Here is a 20259-nt window from a genome sequence, read left to right on the forward strand (position 1 = left end):
CAGAGCAAACCCAGCCGCCTTTCTACCAGATCCAGCTGCTGCTCGTTCCCGCTGGGCCTGCAGGGTGGCTGCTCCCTTGTGCAACCCCCCAATCTCTCGCTGCCCAGGCTCCTCTATTGCAAGTGGCACCAGCCTTTCCCTCGGGCCAGTCCAGGGATTTAATGTTTTGTTTTCCTTTCAAAGTCTTTTGCGTGGTTTCTGACTCTCCCCGAGAGGTTATTTCCCCTCTTTGACAGCTTTATGGCTGCCCTACGCAGAGGTCACTGAGCTCTGGGGCTCGCGGAGCAGGCAGTGGCCCCGTGCCAGCCAAGTGCTGGCTTGGAGACGATACTCAAGTTGCTTTTCACCAGGGACTGGGGACAGTCGCATCTACCAGGCGGACAATGGGCCTCGCTTTCCATATCGCCACTTAATTAATTGCAGAGGCTTCCATGGGAAAGAGCCAGGGAACTGTACTCCCAGGGGACTTCAGGGCTTGACCTCCTTTTCCTTCTCCAGATGTCAATTCTGACAGTGCCCACATACACTGGTTCACTGGCTGGTCTGATGGCGAACCTGAGATGTGCCCACCTGCTTGTTACTGTAGGGATGTGTCCTGCTGTGCTGATCTGTTTGTTAACACAGGGTTTCTGGACGGAGCTGGGCTGTGTACACTGGAGCCAGGATTTGAACTTGGGTCTTCGGAGTGGGGTCTGAAACCATGATCCCTTGCACCTGCTCTCACTGGAAATGTAGTTGGGATTTGAGCTCGAACCCCAGGGGAAGGGAACTAAAGGTCCTTATTGACCATCCTACACAGAGGACTCCGGTCTCCTGCTTTAGAGGATGAACTGATCAGCACAGGGGCAGGGAGGAATTGCTCACTCTACCCTCTCGTAGAGTGTTGCACAGCACTAATTGGGTGCATTAAATCCCCCTTTCTTGGGGGTGCTAGCAGAAGGTATTGGTTCGCCCTGGAGGCTTTAAGCACCATCCAGCTGGTAAAGCCTATGAGAGAACTCCTCCCCCAGCACTGCTGGGGGCAAATTCCCCTCTCAGGGATGCCAGGGTCAGTCCTTTAAGACGGATTCCCCATTGCTCTAAGGGCCCCTCTAAGCATAAAATGGCCTTTGGGTAGTGGATCACATCATGAAAGTGTTCTCACAGGGTAAGGAGCTATCCTGGCTGGTGTAGGAAGAACATATAGGTTCTGTACTGGTCCCCTCACAACCCCCAGCATCAGGGGATAATGGGGATGGTTAGAGAGAGGAAGAGGGTGTGGCTGGAACACTCTGGCTATTCTCAGCTGCCCATGAGCCATATGGCAGCCTGAGCTCCCATTAAAGCAACCTCAGAGCTGCTCTAACTCTCTGAGAGCCGGGCAGGCCCCTGGACAGGCCCAAAACATGGGCGGCAGATGTGCCAAACCCAGGAAAAAAAGCAGAAATTGGGCTTGTTTTTGGCTTTATTGGCTTGTGAGTTGCTTGTTGGCTAGTTTTTGGCTTGTAACTTGTTGCTTCTCTTTTTTTGATTGGTTCCCAGCAAGTAGGGGCAAGCAGGGGCAAGGGGGGGAGAGAGTCAGGGGTGCACAGCGGGCCCACCACAGTCCCAGACTGCACGCCGGGGGGATCTAGTCACCTAGAGTGTTGGGGTTCTTAGGGATTGGCTTGTTTTGGCCTTGTTTTGAAATGGGATTAGCTTGATCTTCGGCTTATTGTGAAAGTCGGGTTGCTTATTTACTGCATGAAAGTTGGCAACTGTGCGGTACAAAGGTGGTATTTAACCCCACCCTCTCCGTTGTCGCCATGACCCCGCAGGCCCTGGGTAGCAGACACTGGGCCCAATGAGCTGAGTGGAGGCACTGCGGATTTACCACAGTGTAATGGAGGGCAGGCCCTGACTCTTGGCCTCCCCCAGCTGTGTCCTGGTTTATGATACTAGGCTCTAGACAGGAGTGTTGCTTTGCTTGAGGCAGCATTGCCTCTAGTAGGCACCTCCCCCAGCTCCGGGTAGCTGGAGCCTGGGAAACAGTTCCAGGAGGTGGCGGGGAAAGTCCCCTTCCATGTGCCCAGGGACAGGCTATCTCAGCAGGGCTGTTGGAGAGATACTGGCATAGAGGAGGCTGTAGCTTTTCCCCATGAGGCTGTGCATGTGCGAGGCCTGCTTGGACAGCTCTGGCTTGTGTGCGAGTGACTCACCCACATGAGGGGAAAGCAGGAAGGGAGCTGCGGCGGCTCCGAGGCTGAACATTGAGCAGCCCGTTACCTAATGGCAGAGGAATGCAAACCCCGACAGGTCCCTGCCAGTGCTCCCCAGGAAATCCACGTGTGCTCCAGGCCAGGGCCTGTGGCCAAGGCCAGCCGGATGGAGTTGGAACAGCAGGGTCTTGACTGCTGCCCAACGAGGGACAGTGGAGACTCAGGCCTCCTTGTGTATGCCCAGCCGAGGGGTTCCCATTCACTACTCCCCATCATGCTATGCATCCCCAACCAGCTGCCATGGGGCTCTCTTAGCCCCTGGTGAATATTCCCAGCGTGACTTTGAAAGGCCTCTTACTCCGCACAGCCAAGGCGAAATGTTCTATGTGCACAGGTTGGCACTGCTGCGAGATGCTGGGGTGAGGGTCCAGGAGCATCAATGCGGGCCAAGGCAGGGGAGCTCTCTGCCACCGATGCAGGAGATGGGAGTTTACACTCCCCATCCACTCCACCCTTGGCCTGTCTGCAGAGACTACCTGGAAGGGGGCTGGTTGTGAGGGTCGCTCTCGTTAGTAGGGTGGCTCCTTCTCTGTTGGGACCTGGCTGAAATTGAGCCATTTGAAATTGTACCTGCTGGAATCTAGAACTAGCTCTGCACAGAGCACCCAGGGGATTCCAGCCACTTCCCGTCTGCTCACTGGGCCCAGTTACCTGGACCCACTGGCCTGCTCCTTTCTGACCAGCCATTTCACCAGATGGAACAGGCCTGATTTCTGGCAGTGGTGGGGATAAGGGCGGTGGGACTTGGCGCCGAGCAGCCTTGCCATCTGGCAGGAGCCAGCTGTCTGCCACAGGGTGAGGTGCTGAGCTGTGCACAGGGGACTAGCAGAGCTGAGCGAAGGGTGAATGCAGGAGAGCCATGCTTCCTTGAGGAACAGCCTCTCTCCAGCCAGCGCCCGTCCCCCAGGAAAAGCAAGGAAGACACAATACTGGGCAGAGACACCCCATGGGCCTTGTTTTGTGACGAATCCATATGGTGACCAGCAGCCTTGTTTCACTGGGTCCCCAGTCTCCAGATGCTGGAGGCCAGTGCGGTTGCCCCAGCAGACCTCTTGTTTCCTCCTCTGCACCCAAGAGTTGTGCTTCTAATGCTGATGAGCCGAAGAGTTCTAGGGACGGGGTTTGCTGGGAGGACTTACCCATGGAAGCAGGGACATTAAACTCCCGGTGTAGGGGAGAGCTCCCCGCTGACACCGATCCAGGCAGTGCTGATGGACCTTGTGGGGGCACACACTCCTCCAGCAAAGCCCCATTTCAAACCCAGGGCAGAATGCAATGGACTCTGTGACTGGCACGGCTCCCTGATGGGTGGCATTGCCTTGGCCCATGGGGCAAAGCTTTTCATGAGCGAAATGATTGCGAATCTCACCTGGTCCATATTAGCAATGCACTGCTCTTCCATCACAAGAACTCCCAGTGCTCTCGGCATGAATTATTTGAGCCTCCTGGTGCCCCTGTGAGCATAGGGAGGCATTTGTCTGAAATGGTGCCGTAAACAATACAAGAGAGGGATGGAAGAAGGAAAGAAAAGGGGGAGGCTAAGGCTGAAGTTTGCCCTCTCCGTGCACCTGTTCCTCCAGTACTGCTTGCCTACCTGACACAACCACCACAGGGAAATGCTGTAGCTACAGCAGACACAGTTCGATCCTAATAGGAAATCAACAGCAGGCAGGACCTGCTGTGGCTTGGAGACAATGCACAGGGGTTTGCGAGTGCCATGCATGTAGATGAGGCTGGAAACCCCGCACCGGTGCAAAGCGGCAGCAGGAGCTAACGGCATAGATCACACCAAGCGAGAGGAAGAGAGGCTGGGGGAAAGGAGCATGTTGTGGCACGCTTGCAGAGAAGGGCTGTTTCTCAGATCTCGAGAACATCGCTGGCTGCACACGCACACGGAAAGCCTCTTGGTGTGGCTCCGCGGCTCTTTGATTTGCAAGGAAGGAAATAAGACCTCTTAGTGCAGCAGAAGCAGCAGCTGTTGGCAAGATGCGCTGGCAAAGCTGATCAAAGGGAGAGCTTCGATCTACTTCATTGCCAGGGCTGGACTTACTCTTAGTCTAAGAATTGGAAGGAAAGAGAGAGACAGAGAGAGAAAAAGAGGGAGAGAGAAATTCTTCCAGCACTGGGAAGATGGAGGCAAAACCTTTGTTCAATGTGCAGAAGGCTCTGGTTCAGCCCATGCAGATGTGCATGCTGGATATTCCTCTGAGCGTCCAGGATGATGATGTGAGTACAGAGAAAGCAAGTAGAAGGGGTGTTCTGGTCGAGGGGGTGGGGATGGGGCATAAGGGGCTGGGAGGGGTTTTTGATCCCCACCCTCCTGTCCAACCAGCCGCGTTCCTGGGAACGGGGAAGTTCTGGTGAAGTTAGTGCTGCTGAGGGCTGGCGTGATCTCCTTGAGCAACAGTTTGTCTGTCTCTCCTTTGCAGAGGCGTATTTTTCAGCAGGCTGTTTCTTGCTCTTCCAAAATCCAGGGACCAAATGTGGGAGGAAGGGGTGGGGGAAACGTTTCTAGAAAGTTAAATGCATTTCACCAGTCAAAGCAAAAGAGGATGTTTGTCATGTGAGGTGGGACAACGAGTGAAACCCCATCTCTGTGTCATCCCAGGGCAGCCCGTCGGTGTGGGCTGCCATGTGTCAATGCAGGACAGTTCTGATGTGGAATTTCAGAGGCACCGTTCAGCTGCAGCACTTAAATCTCCTTCTGCACAGGCTTTGTTTTACACCTTCACTCACTGTCTCTCCAGCTGTTTAGCAGTTCGCTCTGAGCTAGTCTGCTCTCTATTACTCTGGTGCAAACCCCACTGGAGCAACTCAGAGTGGAATTTGGCCCATTAAGTGCAAAAATCCTGTTTGGCGTGCTTGGGAATCTCCTCCTCAATGCTGCATCCAATGCCTGGAAATTCAGAGACAAGGTTCCTTCAGCAACCTTAACTCTGCCCTCTGTGTGAGTACATTACAGACCTGATTACAGAGCACTGGGCCATGTGACATGCTGTACTGCTCAACAACCTAATATCACGGCCCCTCTTTCCGTAGGCTTAGACACACGCAGGTGGCATCTGGTCTCCCTGTTCATACTGCATATTGGGTGATCATATGGTACCCCGTCCTGGTCCTGTTGGTGTCTGGGACAAAACTGCTTCTGGCTTCACTGGGGGCAGAATTGCGCCCATCATGGGTATACCCAACGGGGGCAGGCAGAGTTTGGTTGTTGCGGGGATATTATATCTGAATTTCTTGACGGTGGTGCAATTAATGTATTGATGTTGATGTCACACTTATTGCTTGAGTGATTATATTTATTGATGTGATTCCCATGTGGTGGCGGTGATTTTAAAGAGACCCAGAGAAGACAAAGAAGGAGAAGGACCTTGTGTCTCCCCTCCCTCACATGCCAGGCAGCGGGTTCCGGTCCCAGCAGGGTGAGAAACTCCCAACAGGCCTTGCTGAGCAGACTGGGAAAGTGTCTCCATAAATAAAAAGTGACTCGCACAGCAGCTGCAATTAGATACACCCCAGGGCTTTGGCCAGGAGCTGCTGGTTGGCTGCTGTGGCTGTGGTAATGAGGATACCTGCATGGCTGCCGCACAGCTGGCTGGAGCTAGGTAACCAAGCTGTGCATGGAGAGGTGCAGCAGGTGGGGACTCAGCACCTTGCAACTCCCACTGCAGTGACTGAGGCTTGGGATCAGCCCCTGCTTCTCAGGACCGGCTCGGAGGGGCATGGAGTAAGACAGGAAGACTCGTGTTTCAAGGGAGTGAGGAGAGGTGTGCAGCCAACCCCCACCCTCCTCCAGTGCTGCAAAGGGCTGGGGCGAAGAGGGCCGGATCCTGCCAGCGGTCCCATTATCCTGACACTTCTATCATCTCATTCTCCCTCCCATGTCTATTGTGCTCACCGCTGCAGTATCTGAGCACTTGATTTGCCTGTATCTCTTAGGGTAGTGCCTCCTGACATCTTGTTCACTGTTTGCTTTCTTTGCAGTGTGTTGGCAGGTTCCTTAAGGCTAGGGTGACCAGATAGCTAGTGTGAAAAATCGGGATGGGCAGGGGGTATTAGGATCCTATGGGGGATAAGAGACCCCATTATAAGACAAAGCCCCAATAGTGGGATGGTCCCAATAATATCAGGACAGCTGGTCACCCTATTTAGGACCAAGGAGCTTGGACAGCCCTAACCAGGCTGAGTGTTTTGTTGTCATGTAACCGGATTCAGAAGTGTAGTGAGTCCAGAATTCATTCCTGCTGGGCAGGGAAAGCAGGTGCTGGATTTACCTGTGACTGTTGGAGCATTATCTGGGGAACTCAGCTGGGCTGCCCCAAGACAGGTAGAGGATTCCCTGAGAGATTATTGTAAACTAAGGAAGAAGAAAGCCTGAGCTGGATCTTTATGCTCACTGGAGCTAACTTCTCCGGACTGAGTTTAAGAGAAGAAAACCCTGGCCTGGATTGCTCTGGAATGGACTCTTCTTGTTAATGTTGCTCCTGGTTTTACTGCACAAAGTCAAATTTGCTTTTATTTCAGAGCACAAACACTGTATTTTAGGAGTTGTTTCCATTAACCCCTTTGCAGCTGCTGGAGCTTGTACAGGTCTCTGCAACCAAGTCACTGTGAGTTGGCTGGAATGTCGGGGTGTATCCTGGTCCTGGGGAAGCTTGTTTTGAGGATGCCCCTGGCTCCGCCAGAGAGCTGTGTTTGTCCTTGAACATACCAGCTCCGCTGTTCAGGATGGAAGGGCTAATGGGCATTTCCCCATGGCCTCAGCTCTGGTAAACATTCCGAATTCTGCTCTCAGTTACATTGGAGTGAGTCCGAGGTAAGAGGAGTCGCTCTGGATTTACACCAGCATCGCTGAGCACAGAATCTGTCCCAGCTTTCCCATTGCAAGTACAGCTTGAGTCCCTCGGCGTACAGCTTGTGCTTTGTCCTGTGACTCTCTTACCTTAGGAGCGTTACAGCGTAAAGCAGGCCGAAGCGCAAGCTATACACACTGAGGGTGTCAAGCTAACTTGAAAGGAGTCACTCTTGTGCATCATGCGCAAAGCAGTGCTGGCATTTTCCAACTTCTTGGCCTTCCTGCTTCTAGCAGAGAACATTTGGATTCCAGCTGGGCGAGTGTCAGCAGGCAATGCTTGGGAGCAGACTGCAGCTTTTGAGTAGAAGGATTAGCATCTGCAGGTTGTAGACTGGCTTGTTTTTGCTGTGTATAAACTTGTCTGAGTCCCTGCCGTCCCTCTGCAAGCCTGGGAAGAATTAACTCTGTTGGGAAGTGGGGGAGCTGTTGCATACAGATATGCTGGCAGAGCTGGCATCCTTTCATACTTCTCCTCTGCTGGCTGGTACAGCTCACGCCATAGTGGAAACTTCGGTGGGGAAATCCAGAGCCGTATCTCTCATGTGCCAAAGTGGAAACTCCACGTGAACAATCTCAAGTGCTAACTCGCACTCTCTGCCCTGGGGAGGTCAAATTAAGCATATTATTCCTGGCATGCCCATGCTCATGTCTTCTGTTGCTGTGCTGGCAGCATCAGCCGCCCGCCTGTGCCAGGATCGAGAGACCCAACCTGGTGAGAGCCAGTCAGGGGTGCCTGCCCTGGCATTTCCCCTGAAGGAGGAATCTCAGCTTCCCAGGCTGCCTCTCTCAGTAAAGTTTGGAAATCTTTGGTGCCCCTGGACCATTGGGTATTTGGAGAGGGGGATCTCTGCACCCTCTGACCTCCATTCTCCAGCCCCCAGGAGATCCCCAAACAGACTCTTTTGGAGACGTATTTCCCAAGACCTTTCACGGTCTCTCACTCCCAGCCCAAAATTGCAGGCAGTGATTGTTTCACCCCAACCCCTGGCTCAGCAAACCAACTTCACCCCACTCCCAGCCCAGGGAGTGGAAGCCTTTCTAACGTGGAGTGCAGTTCCAGGGATCTGCGTTCAAATCCTGCTGCAGGTTACAAGTATGAGAGGAAGTTGGTCTCCTCATCCCCAGTGGATCTTTGTCCACGTAGTCAAGCTACACTGTTCATGATGGGGGCTGGCAGAGCTGCATGGGGGCTGGGGTGTGGGACAGCAGGGGATGTTGTGGGTCAGGACAGTGGCACATTGGCAGAGCTGAGCGAGGGGCATGGGCAGGGGATGCAGTGGGTCAGGACAGTGGTGCATTGGGCAAAGTTATGTGGATGAAAACTTGTCCTGTGTCTGCCCTTCACTGGACGTGCCTCTAGTCAGTGAGATCATGTTCTCAACTTCTCAAGCACAGAAATTCATCCAGCTGCAGAAGGAAGAATGAATGAGCAAATGATTGAATACATGAGCCCCACCGTAGTGAGCTGGCCCCAGCCCCGATCTGATCTGCTAGCAAGAGAGAATTTGAGGGGACCAGACGGGGGAGATAAAAAATGAACTTCACGCAAAGGGAGGCAGCGGCTTCCCCAGCACTGCAGGTCCCAGCCTGTGCAGCCTCAGCAGAGTGTGAATGCCAGGGGCTGAGTCACTGACCCCCTGACGCTCTTTCCCAGAAGCTCCCAGGCATGTCAGCGAGTCGTTTTCCCTTGCACTTGATGATGATCACCCCCCCACACACACACACACAGTGGTTGCTGTAGGCTCTGCTATCTTGCAGTGGAGACACGTAGCCCTGTGCACCCTTTGCCAACAGCTTAGCACTGCCAACAGACCCCTGCAGCGCCTCTTCCCAGCTCCACATCTCTGCTCCCTGATTAGGCACCAATACTGCCAGGTTAGCAACGTGGCGTCTTTGCTGGCTGCTTTAGGCTGCCATGGTCCACCCCAGAGTTGGCTGCATTTCCACAGTGGGTGGAGAGATACCTGGAAACATATGGCGGAGCCTGTTTGTCTTAGTGTGAAAGACGCTTTCTACGTAGTTTCAGTCTCCCTGATGGGTACTGTGCAAGCTTCTCCACACACAGCCCAACCTCTGCATTCTCGGGTATCCCAGACCTTCAGCACGTACAGCACTCCTAGTTCACTAGAAATAATCACTGCCAATTAACTTGACTGATTTCGAGGGACCTGCAGATAGAGCAGAGATGCATGAACAGCAGGGATATCCAGCTGCACCTTGCAGGCATCTGCACTGTGTGTGTGGATGAAAGGAGTTAGCCCACTCAGGTAAGCCAAGCTAGCGTGTGTGAGGGATCTGCTCCCCCTGATTTAATGTGCTGGAGGTTTGATTGTGCATTGGACTCTGATCCCAGGATGTTTCCTGCAGCCTCAGCTTCTACCCCTGCCAGCCTGCATCCCATGGGGCCTCTTGGCACAAGCTGCAGCACGTGTTCATTACACACAGGCCTGGGTTGCTTCCCAACACGAGATCGTTGGGAGCCTCTGACACAGCGGGCATTCGGGGACCTTCCCACAGAGTCATTCCCTACCAGGGTGCTGCTGGGATTCGGTTGCCATTGCAGCCATGGAAATGCTGCTCAGCAGCTCTGGGAATGGGGTAAGAATGCAGGAGCCCAGCTCGACTGAGGGTATTTCAGGGGGGTACCCGCCGGTTGGTGGGGACCTTAATTCACGCCCCATCTCAGTAGCTTGCAGCATAGAGAATTTGTCCCATCTGAGCATCTCCGTTCAGGCTCAGCCAACGCCGCTGTGCATCCCTTCGGGATGGGTGTTGCAAGCACATTCATGCTGGCCTGTTTAGCTGGCACTGATCACCTCTTGGTCATGGTGTTTCCTGTGGCTGGGAGATGCTGTGCAGTGTTCAGAGACCCCAGTGAAAGAGGCAGTTGCAGGAGAAGGCAGAGAAGAGCTCCTGCTCATATTGTTTTCATGATCAGCTCGAGGGATCGATCTGCCTGCTACCACGTCTGTGATGAATGAGTGATGTAATGGAGTCCAGCACCATAATGAGGAGAGTGCTGGAGATACGATGGAGACGAGGGTCAGGTAGGAGCCTAGACAGCTAATAGATATTTGCCTATATGGATGGTTAGACAGACCACTTGCCATAAGAGGCAGAGTGGGCTGGTAAGCAGGGCATTAGCCTGGGTTTCAGGAGACCTGGGTTCTATTCCAGTTTTTACTGTTGTGACTGTGGGCAAGTCACTTTATGTCTCTGTGCCTCAGTTTCCCCATCTGTAAAATGGGGAGGACGATGCTGACCTTCTTTTGTAAAGTGTTTTGAGAGATACTGATAACACGGGATCGATAAAACTACCGTTGCTGGGCTTAATTTTCAAAATCTGGGAAGCCCAGGGCTGTAGTGGGGGGGGAAGATCTGTGCAATTGCACGACTAATTGGTGAGTATTGTTGTCATGACTGGGGCTGCAGATCAGGTATTTGGACTGAATGGCTAGTGAAGTATTTTTGCACCCAGTGCTGTGGCTCTTGGTTTTTGAAAAGGAGATCTAAAGTGTGCGTTAACCGTGCCAAGCTGACCTGTTTTTAAACATGACTTGTCTTTGTCTACACCACTGTGTTTAACCTCCTCTTGGGTAACATGCTCTCTAACATGCTGCATTTTCCCAGTGCATCTGTACCCTATTGTGGGGCTTATTGCCGTTCCACTGCAGCACGAGGAGAACTTTGCTGCTCAGTGGGAAGCAGGAGGGCTCCAGTGGATGTATAAGCCTGTCCAAGCATCCCTTGGGAGGAGAGAAGGATTCGGGCCGTCGATCAAGGGGGAAGGACAGGCGTGCGGGAGTACAGCAGGGTCTGGACAGGAGCTCTTGAGGACAAATGGGTACAGGGTATCAAGAGGCCAGATGGACAGGGAGAGGACTATTGAGAGGCACTAGGGGAAGACAGAGACGGGATCAGGTCAGCTGGATATTGGAAGGAAAGCTGGCCAGGATGTCTGGAGGACGGAAGGATTTGGGTGGGAACTCAGATGGAGAGGGCACCCAAAGGAGAGCTGGATGACAGATTCACATGGAAACACAGAAGGGCTGCCTGCAGCTGGGGAAGTGGTGCCCCTTGCTGTGGCCTGCGCCTCTGGCTCTGATTAGGATCTTGTCTGGTGTGATATGGGGCCAGGAGAAGACATCATTTTCCAGGTATGCAGCTGCTGTTGGCCCATCTGGCAGTAAAGTCGTGAGGCTTTTCCCGGCCCTGATGGGAACTCCTGGCCTGGCTCCAGGCTCAGTGTCCAGGACACGCCCCTCCTGCAGGCGAGGGGGAGATGGACAATTGACTTTGTAAAAGCAGCAAAGAATCCTGTGGCACCTTATAGACTAACAAATGTTTTGGAGCATGAGCTTTCGTGGGTGAATACCCACTTCCTCAGATGCACCCACGAAAGCTCATGCTCCAAAACGTCTGTTAGTCTATAAGGTGCCACAGGATTCTTTGCTGCTTTTACAGATCCAGACTAACATGGCTACCCCTCTGATAATTGACTTTGTGTGTTTTTAAAACAGAAGTAATTGCACTGGGGGCCCTTTGCTGAGTGATAACAAGGCTCCTGACCAGCAGCTTCACACTGAGTCTCTGTGCAATATCCTTCTATAGGCGGGGTGCAGCACACCTGCAGAATCGCCTCTCCCTGAGAATGGGGCCCTTCCCCATTTCCCTGAAACAGCCAGAGGGCAGCAGAATTTGGAGAGCTCCTCTCACCTGCAGGGAGTGTCCAGGTGCACAGCAAGAGCTGTCTAGTAATTGGAGCACAGATCTGGGGGGAGGAGTTCTGGGTTCTACTCCAAGTTCTGCCACTGACTTGCTGTGTGACCGTGGGCAGGTCACTTTACCTCTCAGGTTCCCTGTCTGTAAGATGGGGCTTGGTAACCCCGTCCTCCCTCACAGGGAGTTGTGAGGGTTAGCACACAAAGGGCTGCAAAGTGCTGTGAGGTCCTGGGTGCAAGGTATTGGTTTGGCACTGAGCAACACTGAATGGCTTGGCCCTCCTCCCGTCATACAGTGCTTTTGTCTAATGTATCAAGACCTCACTGCTGCCCAGGGTCTAGTCTAGACTAGAGCCCTTTGAATGTGGTGTTAAGTGACTCTCAGTAACTCCCGTGGGTTTTGGATCAGGCTGCTGGTGTCTGAGCTTATACAGTAGCTTGGCAGGTTCTTGAACCTGTGCCCTGCACCATGGGACCCAAATCCTTGAGTAGACATACCACAGTGAGTAGGTCTGGTCGAGGGGCATTGGTAGAGCTGTGCAGGAAGCTTGACTGTGGCTCGCCCACCCCGGCTTCAGATAACGCCCTTGGCCTCTTGCTTCCACGACTCAGCAGAAACAATTGCAAAATCCACCCCAAAACAGCAAGAAAGGCAAACCGGGAAGGATTGCTAAAGAACCTGGAGTGCTTTGCCAGCAAAAGAGCAGCTGCTTCTATGGCTGTGAAAGCCCATCCGAGAAGGGGAAATCAATGCACTGGCTGCTGTAAGCAATGCACCCAGGCTTTTGGGGGCATCTCTGGCATATTTGTAAATGCTTCATCGAATGGCTTACATTACGTTACATTACACGGCTGTGCTAACTGAACCAGCACCATCCGCACCCTGAGAGACAGTTGGAAGCTGTAGGATCAGAAGAGACCAGTGCAATATGTCCCATTCTGATGTTACACTCTTACAGGGAGCAATGCACTGCACAGTGTGTCTGCCTAGGGGTTTGGCTCACTTGGTGCAGGAGATCATAAATTCAAATCCCCATTATGCTGTAAAGCAATGCAATCAATCAACTCCTGTATGGTAATGCAGTACAGTTAGTCCAGTGTTGTGTTACAAGGCACTGCATGTTCAAATGCAATGTATACAGTCAGTTTCTGGCTATAGCTCACTGCAACGTAATGCAGTGCAACACAACCTCTTGCCATTTATATAACCCACATCACTGTGGTATCTAAGCGCTACATAATGCAGTTACAGAGAAAATAACTGTGGACCCACTTATTCCAATATGAGGGGGCCTTTCCCCTGTTTAGCTTATGTTGCTTTGGGAGGGGTTTAATGAAAATCAAAACAGCCACTCTAATACCAGAATGGCAGTAATCATAAGGGGTTATAGCAGTATAACTATACCAGGGTAACTATACCAGTATCACTGTTAAAACTTTCCCATGAAAACAAGCCTTAGGTGACACAAAAGCACAAGTCATAGGGTGTCTCTGTCACTTGGATGCTTTTCCAAATTCCACCCTTTACTCCAGGGTCCGTCCCTCTTCGTTTCCCTCCCTCTGTGATGTAGTTACTTGCACAGCAAGTTTGACTTCAAAGATCATGGAAAATATTCTCCACTCAAATGGGCTAATTAGTTAAATTGTATTTCACATGCTGATTTATTCCTTTAATATATTTTCCCCAGAACTCTGGAAGCTAGAAGATAAACACTTAGTTTTGACCTTAGATCCAGGCTCAGGCACCAAGAGGCAGGAGATGGAAAAGACATTTTAGGGCCCATTTTACGCCAGTGCTGGATTGTTCCGTGCTTTGTGCAGCTAAGCTTTAGGAGTAAAAGCAGGCTGAAAGCCCTGGGTATCTTAGGTTTAACACTGTCCTTTGGCATATACAAAAAGAATTTTCAGATCAGCTAGTAATTTACTGTCTACAGCACTTGACAGCTTCAACACACTGCAAACATCAGCTAATCAGACCGTGCAAGGCTCCTATATGGGAAGACTGTTGTGCATGTGCAAACAGAGGATGTGCTCAGCTTACTACAGGGAGTCAGCGGCAGAGCCAGGGTTAGAACTCAGAAGGGCTGAACTTCCAGGTGCATGCACAATCCACTAGAGCAGACTGCCAGCCTCATACCCTTTTACTGGGATTTAATCCTCCTCCCCAAGTAAAAGCTATCACAAAAGGGAGGCCTGGTGCACAGGGGAGGCAGTGTGGCCTAGAGGATAGAGCATTGGATTGAGACTCAGCAGAAGGTTCTAGTCTCATTTCTGCTGCTGGGTGACCCTAGGGAAGTCTCGTCTCATCTCTGTGCCTCATTTTCCCCATCTATAAAACCTGATAGATTTTCAAGGAAGAGTGAAATGTAGAAGGTTTCTCTTTTAGGGACTGAGCATAGAGAGTGCACTGCTGTATCCTCTCACTCATCCACATGGCCCTTTTGGGTCAGAAACTTCATTCTCCAAGGCTCCCAACCCGGCTCCTTCCCCCCCCCACTCACTGCTAACAACTTCCCAAAGGGAATAGCCCTGTGATGCTGAGAGTCTTAGGGAGAAGCCTGCTGCCTAGGATCAGCACATCCCAAGCTGTCACACAGCCCGCCTGCCTCTCCTGGCCTCCTCATCAGCATTAAGGGCCTCCCTGTCTGTCGCTGTGCAAGCATGAATGGAGCAGAAACGTTTTGCTGATGTGCCTGGCTGGTGCTCAGCCTGGGTTTGGATTAATCCGGAGGCTTTGCCAGTGCACAGGCTGTTTGAATGGACTGACAGTAATGAATCAAAGACATTGGCATGTTTATCTCATACGCTGTGTCTTTTCCACTGTCCCTGCGTTGGAGATGTTATCGGGAGGGCGGAGCTGCAAACTAACAGTGGGACTGTTTCCTGGCGAAGGCAGTCGTTCAAAACAGCACACCCTCTCCCCTTGCTCTCAGCACAGAGCACCAAGCCCTTCTGCGGCGTGGCGCGAGGGATGGGCTGGTTTCTTTTTAGGAAGCTAGAAACCACAGAAGACGTGATCCAGACCAAATCCTCCTCATATCCAGAGGTGTAAATCCAGAGGGTGTTCTGTCAAGCCAGTGAGGTTACTCTGGGTTTGCACCAGCCAGGGTGAGAGCTGAGTTAGGCACCACGAGGCATGAGGACTGTGTCTGCGCTGACAATCTTAGACCCTCCCGTGTTCTGTACAGCCCTGCAGTAGGAGTGCTGGTGTAGACTGGTTTTGAGTGGTGTCTCACCCTGCTCTGAGCAGGACTGGATGGCAGCGTGGCTGGCTACACTAGGGTTACCATGGTTGCTCGTCCTAGTGGGGCTGCATGGGTGCCAGAGAAACAGTGGGGAACTGCCCTAAAATTGTCATTGTCGGCCAGGCCTATTGTAGATTCTCCTGCCTGTCTGTGCTTTATTCCCTGAGAATAATCCTGCCGGTGACTCGTGTTTCATTTAACAGGCCTCCCGTTTTCTTTAACGTTGGTTTCAAGACTCAGCAAAAACCAACTCAGCAGCAAATGCCAAGAATAACCCCACGCGGCTCTCAGCGCTTTTCATCTTCAAAGCACTCTGCAAACATTGGCTGGTCGCATTAAATGGAAATGTCATTAATAATCCCAGCCAAACCCTTTGTTTGCCCAGAGTGCAGGCAGAGAGGGGCCCTCTGCTTTGGAGCCTTGAGGGCTGAAATAGCTCCGGTTTGTTGGCCACCTGGAAGAATCGTTTTGCTCAGGCTTTGGAGGAGGGAGGTGCCTGGTTTGGGGGTGTTCTCATAGCTTGTGTGGTGGGTGGGAGTTGGGTGCCATTTAGCTGAGGAAGTGAGGGGGCTGTGTGGGGGTAGGTGCCGGGTTTGGTCATACGTCCCTGTTAGTGCGTGTCAGAGGCAGTGAGAGCTTTCAGAAGGGCGCCTCTTTGTGTACATTTATCACTGGAAATAAATAAGTAACACAGGGTCACTGCGGTGCCAGTCCCAGCAACACGCACTGAAGGCAGCGCGAGCATCAGGCAATTTGACGAGACTATATTGGCGTGACAAGCTGGCCAAGGGTTGCCCCTCCCTTGTCTGTCAGTCAGGTAGGAACCACGCAGGTGAAGGTTACTCCTGGGGCCTGATCTCCTGTGCCCATTTGTGTTTGATCATAGAAACCTCATTCCCTCACCAAAGGCTCTTATGTCAATTAAGCTGTCATGGGATAAAAGGGAAGGTCCTTCCATGGATTGAGAACTGGTTAAAAAACAGGGAACAAAGGGTAGGAATTAATGGTAAATTATCAGAATGGAGAGGGGTAACTAGTGATGTTCCCCAAGGGTCAGTCCTAGGACCAATCCTATTCAATTTATTCATAAATGATCTGGAGAAAGGGGTAAACAATGAGGTGGCAAAGTTTGCAGATGATATTAAACTACTCAAGATAGTTAAGACCAAAGCAGATTGTGAAGAACTTCAAAAAGATTTCACAAAACTAAGTGATTGGGCAACAAAATGGCAAATGAAATTTAATGTGGTTAAATGTAAAGTAATGCACATTGGAAAAAATAACCCCAACTATACATACAATATGATGGGGGCTAATTTAGCTACAACGAGTCAGGAAAAAGACCTTGGCGTCATCGTGGATAGTTCTCCGAAGATGTCCACACAGTGCGCAGAGGCAGTCAAAGAAGTAAACAGGATGTTAGGAATTATTAAAAAGGGGATAGAGAATAAGACAGAGACTATATTATTGCCCTTATATAAATCCATGATACGCCCACATCTCGAATACTGTGTACAGATGTGGTCTCCTCACGTCAAAAAAGATAATGATTAAGGGTTTGGAGAGGGTCCCATATGAGGAAAGATTAAAGAGGCTAGGCCTCTTCAGCTTGGAAAAGAGGAGACTAAGGGGGGATATGATAGAGGTATATAAAATCATGAGTGATGTGGAGAAAGTGGATAAGGAAAAGTTATTTACTTATTCCCATAATACAAGAACTAGGGGTCACCAAATGAAATTAATAGGTAGCAGGTTTAAAACAAATAAAAGGAAGTTCTTCTTCACACAGCGCACAGTCATCTTGTGGAACTCCTTGCCTGAGGAGGCTGTGAAGGCTGGGACTATAACAATGTTTTAAAGGGAACTGGATAAATTCATGGTGACTAAGTCCATAAATGGCTATTAGCCAGGAAGGGTAAAGAATGGTGTCCCTAGCCTCTGTTCATCAGAGGGTGGAGATTGATGTCAGGAGAGAGATCACTTGATGATTGCCTGTTAGCTTCACTCCCTCTGGGGCACCTGGCCTTGGCCACTGTCGGTAGACAGGATACTGGGCTACATGGACCTTTGGTCTGACCCGGTACGGCCGCTCTTATGTTCTTATAGTCTTATATGTACACACCCAGTCATCCCGTTAACCAATGCAGTCTCAGGCTCCTCGCTTCCCTAGCAATTCCCTCACACTAGTTTCCTCTACATCACCTGCACACACCAGGGTAACATCTGATCCCTCCAGAAGTGTATGCTGGTGAAGTTTATACTATGCTGTTAGAGGCAGGAAGTCTTTGCCCTCCCCAGCTGTGGGCCCAGTCGGTTTATTCAGAGCAGGCCTTCCCTTCAGAGACCTTGAAGAGGTTTGCCAAAGCAGAGCTTGCCTCAGGTGGGGAAACGGATCCTCTACAAGTCAGCCAGCTCTCTCCGCCCCTGGCCCCAGTGGGATGTGATCAGGGTGGGACAGCACGTGGTGAAACTGCCCAGGTGGTAACAGAGGACATCAGACCCCGGGGCTGTGAGGCCAACACTTTTCACTGGCACTAAAATGACAGTACACTAACAGACCCAATGGCAGGTTTGTGTGGGATGGGGTGAGATGCTGCAGACTGTCCTGGTAAGGGGCATTGCAGGGCCAGGCTGCATAGGTGCTGGAGGTGCTGCTGGACCCCCTGGCTTGAAGTGGTTTTCATCATATTCAGTTTGGTTCAATGGTTCTCAGCACCCGCACTACACAAATTGTTCCAGCACCTGCCAGGCTGCCCCATTAGGGTGCTTTGCCCTGAATTCCTTTTCTTTCCTCCAGGCTGTGTGTCTTCTGCTTTGTCGGCTTTATCTGGCATGTGGGTCACAGGCCAATACCAATTAGAGCATGCGCTTTCCATGATCCATCAGTCCAGACTGCATCGCTCAGACCATATCTTCCAGCTGCAGCTGGGAGGCTCCAGGGAAATTGGGAGAGAGGGCGTTGGGTGCTCCTGCTGGGCTCCAGCAGAGGGATGTTTATACACCACTGAGCACCTAGAAATAGTTTCCCCTTGTAGGAGGGGTAATGTAGCAATACTGTATTTGAATGAACAGCGCTGGCGGGGTGCCATTGCACAGGCTGTGGGATTGGTGCAGTTAAAGCAACTTTAATGGTCAGTGTGCTGCAAACTGGGCAAGAGTTGCCACTTCCTGCAATTGTTTGATCGATCTGCTTTCAGTATACGAGAATCAATGACTGTGATTTATCCACTTCTGGGGGTAACTATTGCAGTGCAAAAATTAGAATGAAACGTGGGTAAAATACCATGTGCCAGATCCTCAGCTGGTGTAAGGCAAGGTAATTCCAGTGGAACTATTCCAGTTTACACAAACTGAGGACATGGCTTGATGTGAATGGTTCCACCCTAAAGCTTGTATCTGTCACTGTATTTCCCTCCTTGTTCATTCTGTTCACCTAGCACCCGACGTCCCTCTATCCTATTACTGCTGGGGCGAGAGCCTTCTCCTCTGCAGCTCCTGGAGTCTGGGATGGCTTTTCTCTATCACTCTGCCTCCTCTGCATTCCATCTGAGCTGGTATCTTCTCTCCCTTGCTTCTGCCTCTTCATTTCTCTCCCCTTCCGCTTTCATTTGTCATCCTGACGTTGTCACTAGGTCATCTCACTCCGTAAAGCATCTGCTGTTGAAGTTTGTGGAAAGATCCATAATCAAGCCCTGTTAGGGCGTGTGGTCGCTGATTGTAATTCGTTACCTTTCTGAGCGCTGCGGCTGGACAGAATAATTAAGCAAACTGTCTGTGGGCAGTGCCTAATTTGTAATGAAAGAGGTGGGGGGGGGGTTCAAGCAATTTTTTTTGCATTTGGAACTGATGCAGCAAGCCCAGAGGTGCTGAGGCTATGAACTGCCACTCCTAGAGCACAAATTAAGCACTGGCTGTGGGACTGATGGAACCCGACTGGCTGCTGCTGAACAGTTTCATTCAATAAGGGTCTGTCAATACGATTTGCTGTCAGCTGTCAGTTTGCGGATGGATTTAGGACGGTGCCATTAGAAAACTGGCTGCTGTAAGGAGCGCTAGGAAGGCTGCGTGTACATGTGAATAGGATGGTGGGTGGGTGCCTTTTTTAAAAAAAAAAAAAAGTAATGTCAGTGTATTGACTGATGTGGTTTGTTGTGGCAATTCAAACAAATGCTGTGATTTAAATCAGTCATGTGGGGCTAGATTGCCCCCAGACTGAGCTGCCACACAAGGGCATAGGGGTCTCCATACACTGTTGCATGGCCTTCATGGGTCTTGGATCCTGGGGCTGGGCACTTTCTCCTTTCTCCCCCCATCTACAATGTGGGAGGGAAAGTGGCCAAGGCTGAACTCTCCCTGCCCCAGTGCACCAGCTGTCACACTGAGCTAGCAAAAGGAGAGGACAGTAATGTGATATGGGTAGGGGCCAGCAGCTAATTACTACCCTGCTAGAGCAAGAGGAGTGCAGGGAAGGAGTGGTGCTTCCCTGGCGTCTGGTGCCTTCCCTCTGCTACTCCATGCAGCTCAGCTTCGATTTCTGAACTGTGACTCATCCTCACTCAGATGGCCTCAGTGGGAAACGGGGTTTGCCATGCGATGAATTAAGCCCCATCATTACACATTGGGGTGACATCCTCTAAAACCACAGCCATTCACTCTTCCGGGAGGTCATACTCGGGGGCTACCTTTTCCCTGTTTTGACAGTAAAAAGCACAGGCACAGCTGTGCTCCCCTGGGGAGAGAGGAGTGGCAGAGATGAGATGATAATGCTGAAGTTTGAGTAAACTGGGCTTGAATCTAAGGGTCTTGGTTGGGGTGAAACAGAAGCTGCTGGCTTTACAAAGAGACTTGTATTGTGCTTGCAGCTCATCTTGGTGCCTCCAGCTCTGCTCTTGTGGTTTATGGTGTCGACAGAACCTGTTAATGGAAATATCGCCTCGAGTAGGGCATATCTTATCTCTCATAATGCATAGGGCATCTGGACTATCAGTCAAGACACCTGTGTTCTGTTCTAAGCTCTGCTACTAATTCGCCATAGGGCCTTGGCCATGGTACCAAATCTTTCTGTGCTTCAGTTTCCCCTCCTATAAAACAGATACACCTCCCTTCTAATGGGTTCTGAGATCCAGATGATGCTATAGAAGTGCTGCACATCACGGCCATGACTCAGGACAACATACAAGCATGTGTTTAGCTTTTAA

At 51.2% G+C, this 20259-nt stretch overlaps 1 protein-coding gene across 2 annotated transcripts in view; it reads left to right on the forward strand.

Moving 5' to 3' along the window:
• The window catches only part of RALGDS (ral guanine nucleotide dissociation stimulator), a 104292-nt gene that overhangs the window by 23192 nt on the left and 60841 nt on the right, over positions 1 to 20259 (forward strand). The window contains exon 1 of one of the 2 annotated variants that reach the window (XM_050927021.1): positions 4282 to 4463. The exons of the other annotated variant lie outside the window; for it this stretch is intronic. Coding sequence (XP_050782978.1) covers positions 4368 to 4463 — 96 coding nt within the window. The 5' untranslated portion in view covers positions 4282 to 4367. Of the gene's footprint in view, positions 1 to 4281; positions 4464 to 20259 lie in introns of those variants that run through there. 2 annotated transcript variants of the gene reach the window in all.

Source organism: Gopherus flavomarginatus, chromosome 17 (assembly GCF_025201925.1).
Source record: "Gopherus flavomarginatus isolate rGopFla2 chromosome 17, rGopFla2.mat.asm, whole genome shotgun sequence".
Taxonomy (NCBI): domain Eukaryota; kingdom Metazoa; phylum Chordata; order Testudines; family Testudinidae; genus Gopherus; species Gopherus flavomarginatus.